General features: G+C 53.9%; 1 protein-coding gene across 2 annotated transcripts in view; it reads right to left on the bottom strand.

Moving 5' to 3' along the window:
• Positions 1 to 6,824: 6,824 nt before the first annotated feature.
• The window catches only part of LOC140192354 (sarcoplasmic/endoplasmic reticulum calcium ATPase 1), a 38,663-nt gene continuing 22,602 nt past the window's right edge, over positions 6,825 to 22,885 (bottom strand). For both annotated transcript variants that reach the window (XM_072250002.1, XM_072250003.1), the window contains 10 exons: positions 22,195 to 22,320; positions 20,657 to 20,875; positions 18,986 to 19,321; positions 18,348 to 18,568; positions 16,786 to 16,988; positions 15,673 to 15,758; positions 15,077 to 15,210; positions 9,888 to 10,005; positions 9,480 to 9,597; positions 6,825 to 8,103 (listed from right to left, as the gene is read on the bottom strand). In XM_072250002.1, the coding sequence (XP_072106103.1) occupies positions 8,093 to 8,103; positions 9,480 to 9,597; positions 9,888 to 10,005; positions 15,077 to 15,210; positions 15,673 to 15,758; positions 16,786 to 16,988; positions 18,348 to 18,568; positions 18,986 to 19,321; positions 20,657 to 20,875; positions 22,195 to 22,320 (1,572 nt within the window). In that variant the 3' untranslated portion in view covers positions 6,825 to 8,092. The remainder of the gene's footprint in view (positions 8,104 to 9,479; positions 9,598 to 9,887; positions 10,006 to 15,076; positions 15,211 to 15,672; positions 15,759 to 16,785; positions 16,989 to 18,347; positions 18,569 to 18,985; positions 19,322 to 20,656; positions 20,876 to 22,194; positions 22,321 to 22,885) is intronic.

Genomic DNA, 22,885 nt, shown 5'->3' with positions numbered 1-22,885 from the left:
GCTTCCACAGCCTTCTGGAGCAGAGCATTCCACATATCCACCACTCTCTGGGTGAAAAAGTTTTTCCTCAACTCCGTTCTAAATGGCCTACCCCTTATTCTTAAACTGTGGCCACTGGTTCTGGACTCACCCATCAGCGGGAACATGCTTCCTGCCTGCAGCATGTCCAATCCCTTAATAATCTTATATGTTTCAATAAGATCCCCTCTCAGCCTTCTAAATTCCAGAGTATACAAGCCCAGTTGCTCCAATCTTTCCACATATGACAGTCCCGCCATCCCGGGAATTAACCTCGTGAACCTACGCTGCACTCCCTCAATAGCAAGAATGCCCTTCCTCAAATTTGGAGACCAAAACTGCACACAGTACTCCAGGTGTGGTCTCACCAGGGCCCTGTACAGCTGCAGAAAGACCTCTTTGCTCTTATACTCAATTCCCCTTGTTATGAAGGCCAGCATGCCATTAGCTTTCTTCACTGCCTGCTGTACTTGCACGCTTGTTTTCAGTGATTGATGTACAAGAACATCTAGATCTCGTTGTGCTTCCCATTTTCCTAACTTGACTCCATTTAGATAATAATCTGCCTTCCCGTTCTTACCACCAAAGTGGATAACCTCACATTTAAGCAACACACATCAAAGTTGCTGGTGAACTCAGCAGGCCAGGCAGCATCTGTAGGAAGAGGTGCAGTCGACGTTTCAGGCTGAGACCCTTCGTCAGGACTGAAACGTCGACTGCACCGCTTCCTACAGATGCTGCCTGGCCTGCTGCGTTCACCAGCAACTTTGATGTGTGTTGCTTGAATTTCCAGCATCTGCAGAATTCCTGTTGTTTGCATTTAACCTCACATTTATCCACATTAAACTGCATCTGCCATGCATCTGCCCACTCACCCAGCCTGTCCAAGTCACCCTGCATTCTCGTAACATCCTCCTCACATTTCACACTGCCACCCAGCTTTGTGTCATCGGCAAATTTGCTAATGTTACTTTTAATTCCCTCATCTAAATCATTAATATATATTGTAAACAGCTGCGGTCCCAGCACTGAACCCTGCGGTACCCCACTGGTCACCGCCTGCCATTCCGAAAGGGACCCGTTAATCACTACTCTTTGTTTTCTGTCAGCCAGCCAATTTTCAATCCATGTCAGTACTCTGCCCCCAATACCATGTGCCCTAATTTTGCCCACTAATTTCCTATGTGGGACTTTATCAAAGGCTTTCTGAAAGTCCAGGTACACTACATCCACTGGCTCTCCCTTGTCCATTTTCATAGTTACATCCTCAAAAAATTCCAGAAGATTAGTCAAGCACGATTTTCCCTTCGTAAATCCATGCTGACTCGGACCAATCCTGTTACTGCTATCCAGATGTGTCGTAATTTCATCTTTTATAACTGACTCCAGCATCTTTCCCACCACCGATGTCAGGCTAACCGGTCTATAATTCCCTGTTTTCTCTCTTCCTCCCTTCTTGAAGAGAGGGACAACATTAGCCACCCTCCAATCCACAGGAACTGATCCTGAATCTATAGGACATTGGAAAATGATTACCAATGGGTCCATGATTTCTAAAGCCACCTCCTTAAGTACCCTGGGATGCAGACCATCAGGTCCCGGGGACTTATCAGCTTTCAGACCCAACAGTCTATCCAACACCATTTCCTGCCTAATATGTTTCCTTCAGTTCATCCATTACCCTAGGTCCTTTGGCCACTATTATATCTGGGAGATTGTTTGTGTCTTCCCTAGTGAAGACAGATCCAAAGTACCTGTTCAACTCATCTGCCATTTCCTTGTTCCCCATAAAGAATTCACCCGCTTCTGTCTTCAAGGGCCCAATTTTGGTCTTAACTATTTTTTTCCTTTTCACATACCTGAAGACGCTTTTACTATCCTCCTTTATATTCTTGGCTAGTTTACCTTCGTACCTCATTTTCTCTCCGCGTATTGCCTTTTCAGTTACCTTCTGTTGCTCTTTAAAAGTTTCCCAATCCTCTGGCTTCCCACCCGTCTTTGCTATGTTATACTTCTTCTCTTTTATTTTTATACTGTCCATTACTTCCCTTGTCAGCCACGGCCTCCCCTTACTCCTCTTAGGATCTTTCTTCCTCTTTGGAACGAACTGATCCTGCACCTTCCACATTATTCCCAGAAACACTTGCCATTGCTTTTCCACTGTCATCCCTGCTAGGGAATTGTTCCATTGAACTTTGGCCAGCTCCTCCCTCATAGCACCAGAGTTCCCTTTGTTCAACTGTAATACTGACACTTCTGAGTTTCCCTTCTCCCTCTCAAATTGTAGATTAAAACTTATCATATTATGGTCACTACCTCCTAATGGCTCCTTTACCTCGAGGTCCCTGATCAAATCTGGTTCATTGCACAACACTAAATCTAGAATTGCGTTCTCTCTGGTAGGCTCCAGTACAAGCTGTTCTAAGAATCCATCTCGGAGGGACTCCATAAACTCCCTTTCTTGGGGTCCAGCACCAACCTGATTCCTCCAGTCTACCTGCAAGTTGAAATCCCCCATAACAACTGTAGCATTACCTTTGCAACATGCCAATTTTAACTCTTGATTCAACTTACACCCTACATCCAGACTACTGTTGGAGCTGTTAAAATACATTAGGACGGATAAGTCCCCTGGGTCTGATGGAATATTCCCCAGGCTGCTCCACAAGGTGAGGGAAGAGATTGCTGTACTCTTTGGAGAGAAGGAGGATGAGAGGAGACATGATAAGAGGTATACAAAATATTAAGAGGAATAGATAGAGTGGACAGCCAGCACCTCTTCCCCAGGGCACCATTGCTCAATACAAGAGGACATGGCTTTAAGGTAAGGGGTGGGAAGTTCAAGGGGGATATTAGAGGAAGGTTTTTTACTCAGAGAGTGGTTGGTGCGTGGAATGCACTGCCTGAGTCAGTGGTGGAGGCAGATACACTAGTGAAGTTTAAGAGACTACTAGACAGGTATATGGAGGAATTTTAGGTGGGGGGTTATATGGGAGGCAGGGTTTAAGGGTCGGCACAACATTGTGGGCCGAAGGGCCTGTACTGTGCTGTACTGTTCTATGTTCTATGACACCACTTTCAATGAACTGTGTACCTGTACCCCTAGGTCCTGATGAAGGGTCTCAGCCTGTAAACATCAGCTGTTGACTCTTCTCCGTAGATGCTGCCTGCCCTGCTGAGTTCCTCCAGCATTTTGTGTGAGTTGTTTACATTTCCAGCATCTGCAGGTTTTTGTGCCTTTGTACCCCTGGGTCCCTCTGTTTCACAGGCTTTCCTGATAGCTCACAGCCTCTAATCCCCGTGAAGCTCGTCCGCACTCTCTCCAAAGCCCCCCTCAGCAGGGAGGGGTTCTGGTGTGGAGCCCGCTTAGAAATGAGGCTTGCTGGGACTCTGGAGGACCACTGATGGTCCTCCCACTTCTATGGTGGGGGAGGGAGGTGTCACCCAACGAATCACTGGGTCCCCCCACACCCATATCATTCTCTCCTCTTATCCCCCTCACACACCCCATCTATCCCTCACCCCATCCCTCTTTCTATCTCTCGCCATCACTCCATTCTCCCTTCCCCCATTCCCTTACTCCATCTCTCTCCCACACTCAATCTCTATCTCTCTCCCTCTCTCACACTCCCCTCTGCCACCCCTACACTCAATTTCTGTATCTCTCTCCACTCCACTCTCTCTCCCTTGATCCCCCACTCTCACACAATCCCTCTTTCTGTCTCGTATTTTCTTCATCGACACCACACTCCCCATCTCCCTCTCCTCCTCTCACCATCTCCTCTTCCCTCTCCCTTTCACACAACCCCACCCCATCCCTCTCCTCCCATCTCCCCCTCCCTCTCTCAGCCCATCTCCCACTCTTCCTCTCCCCTCTGTCCCCATCTCCCACTCCTTCTCTGTCTCCCTCTCCCTCACACATCTCCTCACCTCTCTCTCTCCCCTGTCCCCATCTCCCACTCCTTCTCTGTCTCCCTCTCCCTCACACATCTCACCTCTCTCTCCATCCCTCTCTCCGTCTCCCACTCCCTCTCATACATCCCCTCCCCATCTCCCCCTCACATACATCCTCCATCTCCCCTTCCCTCCTTGTCTCCCTCCCTTCCTCTTACTCCCTCTCACCATCTCCCCCTTCCTCACATCCCCTCCCTCCCTCTCCCCATCTCCCCGTCCTTCTCTCATATATCCTCCCACTCTTTCTCTCCCCATCTCCCACTCCATCTCTCTCTCCCTCGCCCCCGTCTCCCCCTCCTTATCCCTCCCTCACATCCCCTCCCCTCTCATACATTTCCTCCCCAACTCTTTTCCCATCCCCTCCCTCTCTCCCCATCTCCCCCTCGCACACATCCTCCCTGTCCCTCTCCCTCCCGTGTTGAGTGACCCCAATCCCTCTCCCCCCTCCCTCTCCCTCCCGTGTTCAGTGACCCCAATCCCTATCCCCTCTCCCTCTCCCTCCTGTGTTGAGTGACCTCACTCACACTTGTGGACATGATCCCTGTGCAACTGAGTTTCTGCCATTCCACACTGAGAGTTTTGGACTGAAGCGTCAGCAGCTTCAAATGCCTGGTCACTAACAAATGCAGTCCTATACGTACGTGAATTTGCAGAGTATTCAGACCAAGACAGACGGTGCCATTACAAATGGGCAGGGATGATGTGTAGATTTGGCCAGACGTGCCATTGATGTCTTCCTTGTTTTTGTTACAGAATCTCAGAGTTGTATACTGCATGCATCTTTCAAATTAAAAGTACTTTGAAGTGTAAAAGAAGCCTCCCAAACATTTTCTTTTCTCACCCCTTCCCATCTGTCAGAACATAGAACTTACAAATCTACAGCACATTACAGGCCTTTCAGCCCACAATGTTGTGTCAACCACGTAAACGACTCTAGAAACTGCCTAGGATTTCGAAGTGCATGGCTTTCTATTTTTCTCAGCTCCAGCTACCTATCTAAGAGTCTCTTCAAAGACCCTATTATACCCGCCTCCACCACCTTCGCCAGCAGTGCATTCCACACACCTACCACTCTCTGTGTGAAAAACTTACCTCTGACATCCCCCTTGTACCTTCTTCCAAGCACCTTAAAACTGTGCCCCCTCGTATTAGCCATTTCACCCTGGGAAAAAGCTTCTGGCTATCCACACAATCAATGCCCCTCTGTGGGAGGAAACCGGAGCACCCGGGAGAAACCCACGTGGTCACGGGGAGAACGTACAAACTCCCTACAGGCAGCGGCAGGAATTGGGCCCGGGTCACTGGTATGGTGAAGCGTTGTGCCAACCACTACTACCATGCCAGCCAGGTTGAGGAGGATCAGCTTGTTACTGAAAACTCAACAAATTTCTACAGTTGTACAGGAAGGGTAAGACAAGGGAACACATACCAATCCTCATAGAGGGATCAGAAGTGAAGAGAGAGCAATTTCAAATTCCTGGCTGTCAATATCTCTGAGGATCTAACCTGGTCCCAACATATCGATGCAGCTATAGAGAAGGCAAGGCAGTGGCTATACTTCAGTAGGAGCTTGAGGAAATTTGGTTTATCACCTAAAACACTTGAAAACGTCTATAGATGTACGTGGAGAGCATTCTGACAGGCTGCATCACTGTCTGGTATGGGGGGTTACTGCACAGGACCGAAAGCTGCAGAGAATGGTAAAATTGGTCAGCACCATCATGGGTACTAATGTCCGCAGTAGCCAAGACATCTTCAAGGAGCGGTGTCTCAGAAAGGCAGAGTCCATCACTAATGACCCCCAGCACCCAGGGCATGCCCTTTTCTCACTGTTACCATCAGGAAGGAGGTACAGAAGCCTGAAGGCACACACTCAGCGATTCAGGAACAGCTTCTTCCCCTCTGCTATCTGATCCTAAATGGACATTAAACCAATGAACACTACCTCACTACTTTATTTGTTTCTGTTTTTGCACTACTTATTCAATATACACATATATAGGGTTAAAAATACACATTTTTAACTCTATATATATATTAAATAAATAGTGCAAAACATATACACACACACACACACACACACACATATATATTTACTGCAATTCAGTTTTCTTTATAACAGCATTGTACTGCTACTAAATTAACAAATTTCATGACATATGCCGGTGATATTAAATCTGATTTGATTCTAGAAGTGTCCTGACTGGCTGCATCATGGTCTGGGACGGGAATTTGAATGCCTCGGAACGAAAGAAGCTGCAGAGAGTGCTGGACTTAGCCTGATACATCACGGGCACATCCCGCCCCACCATCACCAGTCCTCACAGGAGGGGCTGCCTCAGGAAGGCAACGTCCACCAACAAAATCCCTATCACCCGGACCACACTCTCTTCCCACAGCTCCCATCGGGCAGGAGGTACAGAAGCCTGACGTCCCACACCACCAGGTTCCGGAACAGTGACTTCCCTTCAACCATTCGGTTCTTGAACCAACAACACAATCCGAGTCACTGTCCCCGAACGGAAACACCCTGACTGATTTGTGATACAATGGTCTTTTACCTTTGTGTGTTCTTTCCTGTAAAAATTGGGCATAATTTACACTACATTGCTGTCTTCCTGTGGATGTTGTGTACCTGAGGCTATGTGTCTGTGATGTTGCTGCAAATATGTTTCTCATTACACCACTGCAGCTGACAGTAAACTCCACTTTAATTTCTTTGGAATGAGAGAGACCTACCATCCTCCCCTCCATATCTGCAGTGGTGGAGGTCGATCTTGATGAATACTGGTAGAAAGCAGCACACGGGAGAGAGAGAGAGAGGGTGAGAGAGAAATACGCAGAGACAGAGGAACAAGCCACGAGCTGTACTTTATTCTCATTATAGAACAGGGTACACAGTCTGGAGTTGCAGCAGAGGGAGCTGGACAGGAAGAAGGGAGGGAGAGAGCAGTGGAGGAGAGAGATAACTCAGGGTTATGGTGAGAGGACGAAGGAATGGAGTTCAAAATAAATACCAGCCATGATTGAACAGTGTAACAGACATGATGGGCCAAGAGGCCAAATACTGCTCCTGTGACTTATCGTGAGGGGTTGGGGGGAGAGGATGAGAAAGAGTGGGGAGAGGAAGGGAAGGGATATGGAGAGAATGATGGGATGACGGGGGAGGGAAAGAAGGTGGAGAGTGGGTGGTGAGACGGGGGAGAGAGGGTGAGAAGTAAAGAAAGGGGGGAGAGGGGAAGAGAGGGGGTAGAGAGAGGGAGCTGAGGTTGGAGGAGAGTGGAGAGAAAGGGGTGGAAAGGTGAAGGGAGAGTGGCGGTGAGAGAGAGGGTGTAAAAAGGGGGGAAACTGGAGGTCGCTCTTACCCTGATTGGTGGGCAAGGGATATTGCGTGGGGTGGGGTGGATAGGAACACTGAAGGGCAGGTACAAGGGAAATTTCCTTGCTGTCAGTGAGGTGTGTTGGAGGGTGGGGTGGGAGTGCCCTTTGAAGTTAGGCGGACTGCAGCCTGCCCACTTCAAAGGACACTGGCACCTCCCTCCCTCACTCATCCACACCCCGCCTCTGCTTTCACCCCCCTGACTCTCCCCTCCCCACCCTCTCCTGTGAAACCAGGCTCCCGACACACAGGAGGGCGAACCACACTTTTTGCTGGAACACAAGGGAAAGGAGGCAGATGCGGAGTATAGAGACTGACAGGACTTGTGTAGGGAATCGAGAGGAGGTGGGACAGGGAAGTGGAGGTGTCGAGGTTGGTCAGCTGTGGGATGTGGGAGGAGAGAGAGGGAGCGAGGTTTGTGCCACTCTCTCTAGTGCCCTATCTTCCCAACAGAGAGAATCAAGAGAAAGTCGGAGCGCTGTGTCTATTTTGTCTTCACAGGCGATAAGTAAGTTCTTGTTGAGTTTGTAGGAGGGGGGAAAGGGTGAAATTTCGAGCGTGTGCAAAATGGGAATGGACAAAAAGCCCCTCCCGTCCATAGGCTGAACCCCAAACGCTCCTCGAAGGTCCATGGAAAGACCTCTGTCCCTTTAATTCTTGCGAGCATTACTTGCTTTATCGTTACTTTAGCCGCTTTAGACGGCAATATACTAATCTTCCGTCCGCCCGAGTTCCTCTGTCTTAGCTGGTTGCTGAGAGAGAACAGAGAGGGAAGGGTGAGGTTAGGAGAGTCCGCAGAGTCACACACAGCGCATCGGCCCACCGCTCCGTGCCAGCCCAGACTCCCATCTAAGTCCTTGTTTGGATCATATCTCTCCTTTCCTATCCATGTACCTGTCTGAGTGCATTTTTAATGTTAATGTCCCTGCCTGAAACACTTCCCCTGGCAGCTCGTTCCATAGATGGACCACCCTCTGGGTTAACATGTTGCCCCTTGAGTCCCTATTAAACCTGTGAACCCCTCCCTCCCCCACACCGATCTCCCCCTGTGAACCCCTCCCTCCCCCACACCGATCCCCCGTGAACCCCTCCCTCCCCCACACCGATCCCCCCCGTGAACCCCTCCCTCCCCACACCTATCCCCCCGTCAACCGCTCCCTCCCCCACACCGATCCCCCTGTGAACCCCTCCCTTCCCCACACCAATCCCCCCTGTGAACCCCTCCCTTCTCCACACCGATCCCCCCGTGAACCGCTCCCTCCCCCACACCGATCCCCCTGTGAACCCCTCCCTTCCCCACACCAATCCCCCCTGTGAACCCCTCCCTCTCCCACACCGATCCCCCCCGTGAACCCCTCCCTCCCCCACACTGATCCCCCCTGTGAACCCCTCCCTCCTCCACACCGATCCCCCCGTGAACCGCTCCCTCCCCCACACCGATCCCCCTGTGAACCCCTCCCTTCCCCACACCAATCCCCCCTGTGAACCCCTCCCTCCCCCACACCGATCCCCCCTGTGAACCCCTCCCTCCCCCACACTGATCCCCCCTGTGAACCCCTCCCTCCCCCACACCGATCCCCCCTGTGAACCCCTCCCTCCCCCACACTGATCCCCCCTGTGAACCCCTCCCTCCCCCACACCGATCCCCGTGAACCCCTCCCTTCCCCACACCAATCCCCCCTGTGAACCCCTCCCTCCTCCACACCGATCCCCCCGTGAACCGCTCCCTCCCCCACACCGATCCCCCTGTGAACCCCTCCCTTCCCCACACCAATCCCCCCTGTGAACCCCTCCCTCCCCCACACCGATCCCCCCTGTGAACCCCTCCCTCCCCCCCCCACACTGATCCCCCCTGTGAACCCCTCCCTCCCCCACACCGATCTCCCCCGTGAATCCCTCCCTCCCCACACCAATCCCCCCCCTGTGAACCCCTCCCTCCCCCACATCGATCCTCTCCCCCGTGAACCCCTCCCTCCCCCACACCTATCCCCCCGTGAACCCCTCCCTCCCCACACCGATCCTACACCCTCTCCGTCTCTGTTTGACTGGGGGGTGGGGATGGAGGATCTGTAGACTGTGTGGGATCCGGATGCATTGTGGGGAGAGTACACCCGTCTGCTGTGCTTACCCTCCAGGTAGTTACGGGCGACGAATTTCAACACCTCATCTATAAGGATAACTGGGAAGGAAATCTTCAACACCACCCACCACTGCATGAAAGTCAAGTGAGTCAACTTGAAGATCAGCTGAGGGAGGGAGAGAGAATTGAAGTTAGACCAGCGGGAATGATGGGGGCGAGAGGGTCTCTCTCTGTCTCTCATATAAACACACACACACACACACATACACACTCAGTGCATGTCTCTCTCACACACACACATTCACACACACACTCAGTGCATGTCTCTCTCACACACACACTCACACACACTCAGTGCATGTCTCTCTCACACACACACTCACACACACACACACGCACACACACTCACACACACTCAGTGCATGTTTCTCTCACACACACACTCACAATACTTACAGGCATCGGGTCAACGTAGAGGATGAAGAAGTGCAGAGACATGGAGAGAGCGATGGCTCCCAGTAGCCAGCAGTTCAGCCAGGGAGGCATACGGACCAGTGACTGATTCTCAGATAGACTGTGGAGACACAGGAAAATCCCATCAGGTTAGCCTGCACCAGGAGCCTGGGGGTGGTGGGCATCACATCCGTAATTAGCAGCTTCTATTGTCTCTGCCTCTGGCAGCTCAGTCTAGGGAGCCACCACTCTCTGTGTAAAAACCTTGTGCTGCACACCTTCAAACTACCCCCTCTCACCTGAACCGCATGCCCTCTAGTATCAGACACAGTCACCCTGGGGAGAAAGATACGGGCTACCCCGGCTGTCTGCTCTCTCTGTGTCTCTCGTGATCTTGTAAACCTCGATCAGGTCTCCCCTCAGCCTCTGTCGCTCCAGAGAAACAACCCAAATTGTCCAACCTCTCCTCCCAGCTCAAGCCCTCAAACCCAGACAGCATCCTGGTGAACATCTTCTGCACCCTCTCCAAATCCCCCACACCCTCTCCAAAGCCCCCACACCCTCTCCAAAGCCCCCATACCCTCTCCAAAGCCCCCGCACCCTCTCCAAATCCCCCGCACCCTCTCCAAAGCCCCACATCCTCTCCAAAGCCCCCACACCCTCTCCAAAGCCCCCATACCCACTCCAAAGCTCCCGCACCCTCTCCAAAGCCCCCTACCCTCTCCAAAGCCCCCCACCATCTCCAAATCCCCCGCACGCTCTCCAAAGCCCCCCTACCCTCTCCAAAGCCCCACATCTTCTCCAAAGCCCCCTACCCTCTCCAAAGCCCCCCACCATCTCCAAATCCCCCGCACCCTCTCCAAATCCCCACACCCTCTCCAAAGCCCCCACACCCTCTCCAATGCCCCGACACCCTCTCCAAAGCCCCCACACCTTCTCCAAAGCCCCCACACCCTCTCCAAAGCCCCCACACCCTCTCCAAAGCCGCGTCTGATAAAGGCAAACATGCCGTTCGCCTCCCTTACCACCCTGTCAGCCTGTGTGGTCACCTTCAGGGAGCTGTAGACAGGGACCCCAGGATCCCTCTGCAGGTCAACACTGTTAAAGGTCCTGCCGTTAACTGTGCCCTGTCCCTTTACATTTCACCTCCCAAAGTGTAACACCTCACACCTGTCCGGATTAAACTCCATCGGCCATTTCTCCGCCGTATCTGTAACTGATCTCTATCTGTCCACAATTCCACCAATCTTTGTGTCATCTGTGATCCTATTAATCCACCCATCCGTGATCTTATCAAAATTCCTTCATACACATACAGAGGGGAGAAGTGAACTCAATACTCAGATGCAGCCTCACCAATGACTTTTACAACTGCAATACTGTATACAGTCCCAACCCCCGTACACAGACCCTCGACTGATGATAGCCAGCGTATAAGCCTCCTTCCGCCTGTGACACCACGTCCCTCTGTTCTGCAATGTTCCTTACCACCTGCCCTTCCCGTCCGTGTGTACCATGATCTGACTTCCCGAAAGCAACACTTCTCATTTGCTTACAAGATTATGAGGCACAGATACAGCAGACAGCTGTTATCATTTTTCCACTGGTCAGAGTTTCTGTGTTCACTCAGAGCTTAATTGTTTTGCAGTCACCCAGAGTTTAGTTGTCACGTGATCACTCAGAGTTGAACTGAGGCATGAGGGGAGGAGGTTAGTGGGGAGGGAGGGGGAGTGAACCATCACTGTGGGAGATGGTGGATGGGGTCAGATCAGTTGTGGACATATAAAATGAGGGTCCAGCAGCTGTTACCCCTCCTGCTGACCATCCCGACATCCCAGCTGACTGTCTACACCCCTCTCTGTCCCCCGACCCTCCTGCTGACCATCCCGATATCCCAGCTGACTGTCTACACCCCTCTCTGTCCCCCGACCCTCCTGCTGACCATCCCGATATCCCAGCTGACTGTCTACACCCCTCTCTGTCCCCCTGACCCCGCTGTCCATCCCGATATCCCAGCTGACTGTGTACACCCCTCTCTGTCCCCCTGACCCCCCTGTCCGTCCTGATATCCCAGCTGACCGTGTACACCCCTCTCTGGCCCCCGACCCTCCTGCTGACCATCCCGATATCCCAGCTGACTGTCTACACCCCTCTCTGTCCCCCTGACCCCCCCTGTCCATCCCGATATCCCAGCTGACTGTGTACACCCCTCTCTGTCCCCCTGACCCCCCTGTCCATCCCGATATCCCAGCTGACTGTGTACACCCCTCTCTGTCCCCCTGACCCCCCTGTCCATCCCGATATCCCAGCTGACTGTCTACACCCCTCTCTGTCCCCCTGAGCCCCCGTCCATCCCGATATCCCAGCTGACCGTGTACACCCCTCTCTGGCCCCCGACCCTCCTGCTGACCATCCCGATATCCCAGCTGACCGTGTACACCCCTCTCTGTCCCCCGATCGCCCTGTCCATCCCGATATCCCAGCTGACCGTGTACACCCCTCTCTGTCCCCCGATCCCCCTGTCCATCCCGATATCCCAGCTGACCGTGTACACCCCTCTCTGTCCCCCGATCCCCCTGTCCATCCCGATATCCCAGCTGACCGTGTACACCCCTCTGTCCCCCGATCTCCCTGTCCATCCCGATATCCCAGCTGACCGTGTACACCCCTCTTTGTCCCCCGACCCTCCTGCTGACCATCCCGATATCCCAGCTGACTGTCTACACCCCTCTCTGTCCCCCTGACCCCCCTGTCCATCCCGATATCCCAGCTGACTGTGTACACCCCTCTCTGTCCCCCTGACCCCCCGTCCATCCCGATATCCCAGCTGACCGTGTACACCCCCCTCTCTGTCCTCCGACCCCCCCTGCTGACCGTCCCGATATCCCAGCTGACCGTGTACACCCCTCTCTGTCCCCCGACCCTCCTGCTGACCGTCCCGATATCCCAGCTGACTGTCTACACCCCTCTCTGTCTCCCGACCCTCCTGCTGACCGTCCCGATATCCCAGCTGACTGTCTACGCCCCTCTCTGTCCCCCTGACCCCCCTGTCCATCCCGATATCCCAGCTGACTGTCTACGCCCCTCCCTGTCCCCCGACCCTCCTGCTGACCGTCCCGATATCCCAGCTGACTGTCTACGCCCCTCCCTGTCCCCCTGCCTGAGTCAGTAACACTGAACACAAGAACAGTACAGCACAGTAGTACAGGCCCTTTAGCACATGATTTTGTGCCAGACTTTGAAGATCAATCCAATCCTTTCATCCCACAAACCCTCCATTTTCCTCTCATCCATGTAGCTATCTAAGAGTTTCCTAAATGCTGCTAATGTATCTGCCTCTACCATCACGCCTAGCAGCATGTTCCACACATCCACCACACTCTATGTCAAAAAACTATCTCTGACATCCCCCTATAACCTCCCAAATAACAAAGTCCCCTCGCACTAGCCACTTCCACATGGGAAAGCGTCTCCGAGTGTCCACTCTATTGATGCCTCGAATCATTTTACACTCCTCTACCAAGTCATCTCTCATCCTCCTTTGCTCCAATGAGAAAGGCATACCTCAGCCAACCTCCTATCATGACATGCTCTCTAATCTGGGAAGCATCCTGGTGAATCTCCTCTGCGCCCTCTCTAATCCAGGTAGCATCCTGGTGAATCTCCTCTGCGCCCTCTCTAATCCAGGCAGCATCCTGGTAAATCTCCTCTGCACTCTCTCTAATCCAGGCAACATCCTGGTAAATCTCCTCTGCATTCTCTCTAATCCAGGCAACATCCTGGTTAATCAACACTCACAACGCACTGGAGGAACTCAGCAGGTCGGGCGGCATCTGTGGAAACGATTAGTCAATGTTTCGGGCCGGAACCCTTCGTCAGGACTGAAGAGGGAAGGGGCAGAGGCCCTATAAAGCAGGTGGGGAGAGGGTGGGAAGAAGGCTGGTAGGTTCCAGGTGAAAAACCAGTAAGGGGAAAGATAAAGGGCTGAGGGAAGGGAGGCAGGAAGGGGATAGGCAGGAAAGGTGAAGGAGGAATAGGGGAAAACACAATGGGTAGTAGAAGGAGGCGGAACCATGAGGGAGGTGGTAGGCAGCTGGGGGAGGGGGCAGAGTGACATAGGGAGAGGGGAAGGGAGGGGGAGGGTAATCTCCTCTGCATCCTCTCTAATCCAGGCAGGATCCTGGTAAATCCCCTCTGCACCCTCTCTAGTCCAGGCAGCATCCAAGTAAATCTCCTCTGTACCCTCTCTAATCCAGGCAGCGTCCTGGTAAATCTCTTCTACACCCTCTCTAATCCAGGCAGCATCCTGGTAAATCCCCTCTGCGCCCTCTCTAATGCAGGCAGCATCCTGGTGAATCCCCTCTGCACCCTCTCTAATCCAGGCAGCATCCTGGTGAATCTCTTCTGCACCCTCTCTAATCCAGGCAGCATCCTGGTGAATCTCTTCTACACCCTCTCTAATCCAGGCAACATCCTGGTAAATCCCCTCTGCATCCTCTCTAATCCAGGCAGCATCCTGGTAAATCCCCTCTGCACCCTCTCTAGTCCAGGCAGCATCCAAGTAAATCTCCTCTGCACCCTCTCTAATCCAGGCAGCATCCTGGTGAATCTCCTCTGCACCCTCTCTAATCCAGGCAGCATCCTGGTGAATCTCCTCTGCACCCTCTCTAATCCAGGCAGCATCCTGGTGAATCTCCTCTGCACCCTCTCTAATCTAGGCAGCATCCTGGTGAATCTCCTCTGCACCCTCTCTAATCCAGGCAGCATCCTGGTGAATCTCCTCTACACCCTCTCTAAAGCTTCTGCATGCTCCCTATAATGAGGTGACCAGAACAGAACACAATATCCCAAGTGTGGTCTAACTAGGTTTTATAGAGCTGTAACATTACCTCACGGCTCTTGGACTCAATCCCCTGACTAATAAAGACCAGCATACCAAACACCTTCTTATCCATCCTGTTCACTTGCAGAGCAACTTTGAGGAATCTATCGATGTGGCCCCGAAGTTCCCTCTGTTACTCCACACTGTTGAATGTTGCCATTGACCTTTTATACTGCCTTCCAACCTCACTTCACACGTTTCTGGGTTGTGACAGTGACGCAGACACTCAGTGTTGTCAAAGGGTGGACAGAGAGAGAGCGACACGCCAGGTTAGGGGGGGAGGGGGTTGTCCATGCTGCCAGAGACTGACCTGTTCAAGGCATTGCTCATTTCGATGGTCACTAACACCGACAAGGACATTGTCATGGGTTCTGCTGCCTCAAACACTTCGCAGTCGATCCCCTCGAAATCCAGGTTTACCTCTGTGCATTGCATGAAGTGCGACTGGGGACAGAGAGTTCCAGAACAGATGTCAGACTGAGGGGTCAGGGGTAGTGGACTCATAGAGGGGTTAACACAAAGGTCAGACACAAGGACAGACTCCCTCCACACCGTCCCGTCACACACTCCCGGGGTCAGACACAGAGTGAATCTCCCTCCACACCGTCCCATCACACACTCCCGGGCTCAGGCACAGAGTGAAACTCCCTCCACACCGTCCCATCGCACACTCCCGGGGTCAGGCACAGAGTGAAACTCCCTCCACACCGTCCCATCGCACACTCCCGGGGCCAGGCACAGAGTGAAGCTCCCTCCACACCGTCCCATCGCACACTCCCGGGGTCAGACACAGAGTGAATCTCCCTCCCCACCGTCCCATCACACACTCCCGGGGTCAGAGCAATGGGGTTAAAGAGGTTGAGGGGGGTGTAGATAGGGGTGTGGTAGAGGGATCCGGACACTCACCAGCTGGTGATAAGTAACCTGTGGTCCATCGTCAGCATAAAGGAACCACCAGGCACCTGCTCCGACTGTGGCACAGCCGACGTACCCTGGGTGTGGGAGAGAGAAGCGAAGTGTGACTGTAATCGTGTGCTCTACGATCATTCCGTACCTGGAGGAGGATGGGTTAGTGTATGTCTGGTGTGTAAAGATGTGTGTATGCGTGTGTGAGAGAGAGAGGGGGGCTACACACAGTATGTGGGGGCTGAACACAGATGTATGTCAAGGTATACAATACACAGGTGGGTGAGGTGTGTACAGTACACAGGTGTGAGGGTGTATTCAGTAAACAGGTGTGCGGGTGTGTACAGTACACAGGTGTTTGGGTGTGTAGAGTACACAGGTGTGCGGGTGTGTACAGTACACAGGTGTATGGGTGTGTAGAGTACACAGGTGTCAGGGTGTGTACATTACACAGGTGTGTGAGCGTGTACAGTACACAGGTGTTTGGGTGTGTAGAGTACACAGGTGTGCGAGTGTGTAGAGTACACAGGTATCTGGTGTGTACATTACACAGGTGTGAAGTACACATTTGTGTTCATCGTAGGTGTAGATACTGACATTTACGGGTGTGATCCAGATTGTGTGGCCTCGTATCCAGGAGCACATAGGGATGACAGGACCTTCCGAGGGACACAGAGAACAGTTTGTCCTGAGGACATCAGCATTTCCCCAGGCTGATTCTCCGCTCGTTTCCCTCCCCATCCGCCACCCACTTCACCCTGCACCCTTCCCCTCTCTGCCCACTCTCTCCTCGCCTCTCACTGCTCTCTTGCCACTTTTCTCATCACACTTCCCCCTCTCTACAGCCAAACGTTTCTCCCTCACCTTTCCCTCTGCCATCACTCTCTGCCTCCCACCTCTCCCTCCCCTCACCTCTCTTCATCTACCTCCACACCCCTATCTCTGCTCTGCTCTCCCTCACCCCTGTCCTCCCAGCTCTCTACCTCCCATCCTCTCTCCTCCCACCAACTTCCCCACCCCATTCTCTCCCCATCCCCCTCTCCCACCTCACCCTTTCCCCTCTCTCTCTCCCCAGACGACTATCCCCACACCCCTCTCTCCTCCCAGACTCACCTCCGATGGCCATATAGCGGAAGAAGAGCCAGCCGCTGATCAGAGGCTCCTTGGGACTACGTGGGGGCCGGTCCATGATATCCAGGTCCGGGGGGTTGAAGCCGAGGGCTGTGGCTGGCAGTCCATCCGTCACCAGGTTCACCCACAGCAGCTGCACTGGGATCAGGGCCTCGGGCAGTCCCAGAGCTGCTGTCAGGAAGATACTGAGGGCGAGGGAGAGAGGGTGAGCGTGAGGAGAGAGAGGTGTAGGAGAGGAAGGGGTTGTTGGAGACAGGGAATGGGAGGGAAGTAGTCGGTTAGGAATGTGGGAGAGATAGAGGGCCAAGGGGACAGGCTGATGGACTCAGGGGGGGGGTGTGGGGGGACAGAGACGGGGGGGTGTGGGGACTCAGAGATGGGGAGGGGTGATGGAGTCAGAGACGGGGAGGGGTGTGGGGACTCAGAGACGGGGAGGAGTGACGGACTCAGAGACGGGGAGGTGTGGGGACTCAGACGGGAGGGGGTGACGGACTCAGAGACGGGGAGGGGTGTGGGGACAGAGACGGGGGTGTGGGGACTCAGAGACGGGGAGAGGTGTGGGGACAGAGACGGGAAGGTGTGGGGACTCAGAGACGGGGAGGGTGTGGGATCTCAGAGACGGGGGGGTGTGGGGACTCAGAGACGGGGGGGTGTGGGGACAGAGATGGGGAGGGGTGACGGACTCAGAGACGGGGAGGGGCGTGGGGACTCAGAGACGGGGAGGGGTGACGGAGTCAGAGACGGGGGGGTGACGATCTCAGAGACGGGGAGGGGTGTGGGGACTCAGAGACGGGGAGGGGTGACGGAGTCAGAGACGGGGAGGGCTGACGGACTCAGAGACGGGGGTGTGACGGGGACAGAGACGGGCGGTGACGGGGACAGAGACAGGGGGGTGTGGGGACTCAGAGACGGGGGTGTGACGGGGACAAAGACGGGGGGTGTGGGGACTCAGATACGGGGGGGTGATGGACTCAGAGACGGGGAGGGGTGTGGGGACTCAGAGACGGGAGGGGTGTGGGGACAGAGACGGGGGGGTGTGGGGACTCAGAGACGGGAGGGGTGTGGGGACAGAGACGGGGGGTGTGGGGACTCAGAGACGGGGATGGTGTGGGGACAGAGACGGGGGGTGTGGGGACTCAGAGACGGGGGGGTGATGGACTCAGAGACGGGGGGGTGTGGGGACTCAGAGACGGGGGGGTGTGGGGACTCAGAGACGGGAGGGGTGTGGGGAATCAGAGACGGGGAGGGGTGTGGGGACAGAGTCGGGGAGGGGTGTGGGGACTCAGAGACGGGGAGGTGTGGGGAATCAGAGACGGGGAGGGGTGTGGGGACTCAGAGTCGGGGAGGGGTGTGGGGACTCAGAGACGGGGAGGGGTGTGGGGACTCAGAGACGGGGGGGTGTGGGGACAGAGACGGAGAGGGGTGTGGGGACTCAGAGACGGGAAGGGTGTGGGGACTCAGAGACGGGGGGGTGTGGGGACTCAGAGATGGGGGGGTGTGGGGACTCAGAGACAGGGGAGTGTACACAGGCTGATCCCACTCACCAGACGACCTCGCCTACATTGGAGGAGATGAGGTATCGAATGAACTGTTTCATGTTGTTGTAGATAGCTCTGCCCTCCTCCACAGCCGACACGATACTTGAGAAGTTGTCGTCAGCCAGGACCATCTCCGAGGCGCTCTTGGCCACGGCTGTGCCTGAACCCATGGCAATTCCAATCTCGGCTTTCTTCAGTGCGGGGGCGTCGTTCACACCGTCTCCCGTCTGTGGAGAGAAGGGTGCCATCAGCAGGAGAATCACTCTCCCCAACCTCATACTCCCCCCTCCTGCCAAGGAATAGCATCCCATCTCTCTCCCCCTATTGCTCTTCACCTCTCTCTCTTAACTCTAACTCTCTACCTCCTCCACTGACCACAGTCCCTCTATCCTCCCCCTCTCTCCCCTCACTATCCACCCATCTCTCTCTGCTCTCTCTATCCACCTGTCTCTCTGTCCTCTCTTTCCATCTCTCTCTGCCCTCTCACCCCTCCCACTTTCCCCCTCTCCCACCACCTCCACCCTCCCTCTCTTCCTCCCCTCCCCTCTATCTTCTTTACTCTACACTGTCTCTCCCTCTCTCTCCCCGCACCTCCTTCACACCCCTGTATCCCTCCCTCCCTCCCTCTCTCCCCTGCCGCTCACCATAGCGGTGATCTCGTCAAATGACTGCAGGTACTCCACAATCTTGGACTTGTGTGCGGGCTCAACACGGGCAAAGCAGCTGGCTTTGCGGCAAGCCTCACGCTGCTCCACGGCCGGGAGGTCGTCAAACTCGCGTCCGGTGAAGGCGCGGCCGATCACCTCGTCCTCCTCACCGAAGATGCCGATGCGGCGGCAGATGGCCACAGCCGTGCCCTTGTTGTCGCCCGTGATCATGATGACTCTGATGCCCGCCTCGCGGCACAAATGAATGGAGCCAATCACCTCCTTGCGCGGGGGGTCCAGCATGCCCACCACCCCCACGAAGGTCAGGTCGCGCTGCAGCCAGAGGAGGAGAGGGGAGCGTCAGCAGGATGGAGAAAAGAGAGCATGGAATAAGCCAGGGGTCCCCAACCTTGTTTGCATCGCAGACCAGTTTAATATTGACAATATTCTTGCGGACCGGCCGACCGGGGGGCAGGGGGTGGTGTTCAAGTCCGGTTAAACTCACCTCAGCATGTCTTTTACAGTTAGAGTTGCCAACTTTCTCACTCCCAAATAAGGGTCAAAAGTAGCAGTCAAATCCCGGGACACTTCACTCCAGGAAAGACTACCACGACCATGAAGCCTTGCACAGGCACCTGTGTGCGCATGTGCGTACGTGCCAGTTTTCTCCCCCACAAATCCGTTTTGCCTTCATCTTCCCGACAACACTGTACATACATTATTTCTGCTTTATATAGGCTGTGTATTTATCATATCATTCCTGCTTTTACTGTATGTTCGTGTTACTTATCTTCAGTTTTATGTGTTATTTGGTATGATTTGGTAGGTTATTTTTTGGGTCTGGGAATGCTCAAAAATTTTTCCCATATAGATTAAAGGTAATTGCTTCTTCGCTTCACACTATTTCGGCACGAAAGGTTTCATAGGAACGCTCTTCCTTAGCGGGGAAAATACGGGACAAGGGCGGTCCCCTATGGGATAAACCAATTTAGCCCAATATACGGGATGTCCCAGCTAATACGGGACAGTTGGCAACCCTATGTTCAAGTTCAACAGTGCGTGACAGGGAACGAGGAAAGGTGCAGCTGACTCATATCGTTTCCTCACGGCCCGGTAGCACGTGCCTTGTGGCCCGGTACCGGTCCGCGGCCCAGTGGTTGGGGACCGCTGGAATAAGCGACCGAGGACGGAGAACAGACAATGGAAACGTGAGTCATAATGAGCAACATACAAGGCAGAAGATAAAATGAACGATATCTAACAGAAGACGGAGAATGGGCAAGGTATAGAGGAAAATGTAGAATGGACAACATAGAACATAGAACAAAGAATGGACAGTGTGGAACGTAGGGCAGAGAACGGGCAACCTACAGAGAATAGACATAGGACCATGAGGGGCACAGTGACGATGGTTATCCGGATTTACAGGGAGACATTAATCATCAAGTTAAGTTGGCCAAGAAATGACAAATGGAGGTTAATTTGGGTAAGTGTGAGGTGTTGCATTTCAGGAAGACAAACCAAGACAGGACTTTCACGTGAATGGAAGGGCTTTGCGGAGTGCCATAGAACAGAAGGAACCTTCAAGTGTATGATGCTGATGCCAAGGTCTCAAACCACAGAATGGCTCCCACACTCCCCCCACCCCCCACACACGGTTGTCCGCACCTCATATTCACTGAACTTGGTGGAGTCCTCGAGGTTCATCTCCTCCTTCTTGGGAGGGGTGTCGCGGGTTGCCAGGGCAAGGCACCGCAGAGTGTCCCTGCCTGTGCCCCACTCCTTGATCACAGACAAAACCTTGTCCTTGATGTTGGTGGTGAGTGGCACACGGGTGGTCCCGACACGCACGTAGTTACACCTGTCAATCACACCCTCGGGTGCACCCTGGTGGGGAGAGAGAGCGAAGAGATTATAGAGGGAGAAAAGGCCAGAGAGAGTGCAGGGTGAGGTTAGTCAGGATGGGGCTGGGAGTTGGATCAGGTCTCAGAAAGTACGGGAATCAGGTCGGTCTCTTGTAGTGGAATTGGGTCAGGAAGCATCATTGGGACTAGATTGGGATCAGCACTGGGATCAGGATCTGGATCTGGATGGATTGACTGAGACTGAGATAGGATTGAGACTGGAATTGAATTCAGGATTGGGATTGGGAGTGGGATTTGGATCAGGACAGATTGGGATCGGGATGAGAATTCGGTATAGGATTTGGATTGTGATATGGATCTGGATGGTTAAGGTTTAGGAGTGGGATCACAATAGAATCAGGATGGGGACCTGGATCAGGATTTGGATTGGAGTTGGGAATACTGCCGTGATTGGGATCAGAGTCAGAAATACGAGTAGGATCGAAACTGAGAACTGCACGTAAACTGGGATTGGGAGAAAAACCTGTACTGAGATTGGGAGCAGGATTTGGAGTGGGATTGGGTCTGGAATCACTCTGGGATTCCTGCTGGAGTCAGGATTGGGATGAGGATTAGGATGACAATCTGCAGGGACTGTGGTTGGATCTGACCGGGGGTGTTGGTCAAAGTCCTGTCCTCTATTTCTTTAACTCTCCCAAACTCCCTTCTTCTCTCCCTCCCAGCCACCCCTTCTCTCTCTCTCTCCCTCACACTCTCTGCTCTCTCTCTATCTCCTCACTTCCTCTCCCCTCCCCCTCTTTCTTCCCTCTTCCCCACCCTCTCTCCCCACTTTCTACCCCCTCCACCTCTCCCCCCTCTCATCCTTCCACCCTCTCCCCTCTCTTTCCCCTTCTCTCTCCCACCTCTCTCCCATCCACCTCTATCTCCCCCCCCACCTCTCCCCTCATTTTCCCTTCTCGCTCCCCTCCACCTCTATCTCCCCCACTCTCTATCCACCCCTCTCTCTCCCTCTCTTTCCTTCCTCCCCCCTCCCTCCCTCTTTCTGTGCCTCTGTCCATTTCTACCTCTCTCTCTCTCCCTACCCTGCTTCCTCCTTCCCTCTCTCCTTATGCTCCTTCATCCTTCTCTCACTCTATCTGTCTCCCTCTCTCTCTCCTTCCCTTCTCCCTCCCACTAAAACTCACTTCCACTCCCCCCCTTCCTCTAAACCTCTTCTCTCTCTGCATCCTTCCCTCTCTGTGCCCTCCCTCCCGGCGGTTTGCCGGACGCCAAGGGAGAGTCCAGGTGAAGTGGGGGGGGGGTCGGTGAGGTGGGTTCGCGATCAGCTCGGTGAAGCCTTACCTTGACGAACATCTTGTTCCCAACAGCAGCGCGAGACGCCTTGGCCGGGCTGCAGAAAACCGACATGGACTTCCGATCCCGAGAGAACTCCAGGGTGAATTCCTTCCTCATTAGCTGCTTAATGACCTGTGAGGGCAAAAGGGGAGGGAGAGGGAGGAGAGGGGGGGTGAGGAGGTGGGAGAAAAGGAGGGGGAGAGGGGGTAGAGGAGGGGTGAGTGACGGGGGAGAGAAGGGAGAGCAAGGGGGGGAGAGAGGATGAGAGAGGGTGAAAGGGGGGAGATAGAGAGGAGGGGCAGCAGAGAGGAGACGAGTGGGAGAGCATGGGTGAGAGTGTGGAGAGAGAGATGGAGAAGGGGAGAGAGAGGGTGAGAGAGGGAGAGAGGGAAAGACAGATGGGGAGAGAGGGGGGAAGGTGGGGTAGAGGAGGGGTGAGTGACGGGGGAGAGAAGGGAGAGCAAGGGGGGGAGAGAGGATGAGAGAGGGTGAAAGGGGGGAGATAGAGAGGAGGGGCAGCAGAGAGGAGACGAGTGGGAGAGCATGGGTGAGAGTGTGGAGAGAGAGATGGAGAAGGGGAGAGAGAGGGTGAGAGAGGGAGAGAGGGAAAGACAGATGGGGAGAGAGGGGGGAAGGTGGGAAAGAGGAGGGATGAGACAGGGAGAGAGTGGGGAAGAGGGAGGGGAGAGAGGAGAAG

This window comes from Mobula birostris, unplaced genomic scaffold (genome assembly GCF_030028105.1).
Source record: "Mobula birostris isolate sMobBir1 unplaced genomic scaffold, sMobBir1.hap1 scaffold_1175, whole genome shotgun sequence".
In the NCBI taxonomy this organism is placed as follows: Eukaryota; Metazoa; Chordata; class Chondrichthyes; order Myliobatiformes; family Myliobatidae; genus Mobula; species Mobula birostris.
Note: the sequence above shows the minus strand (reverse complement) of the source record. Positions and strands in the feature narration are given on the sequence as shown.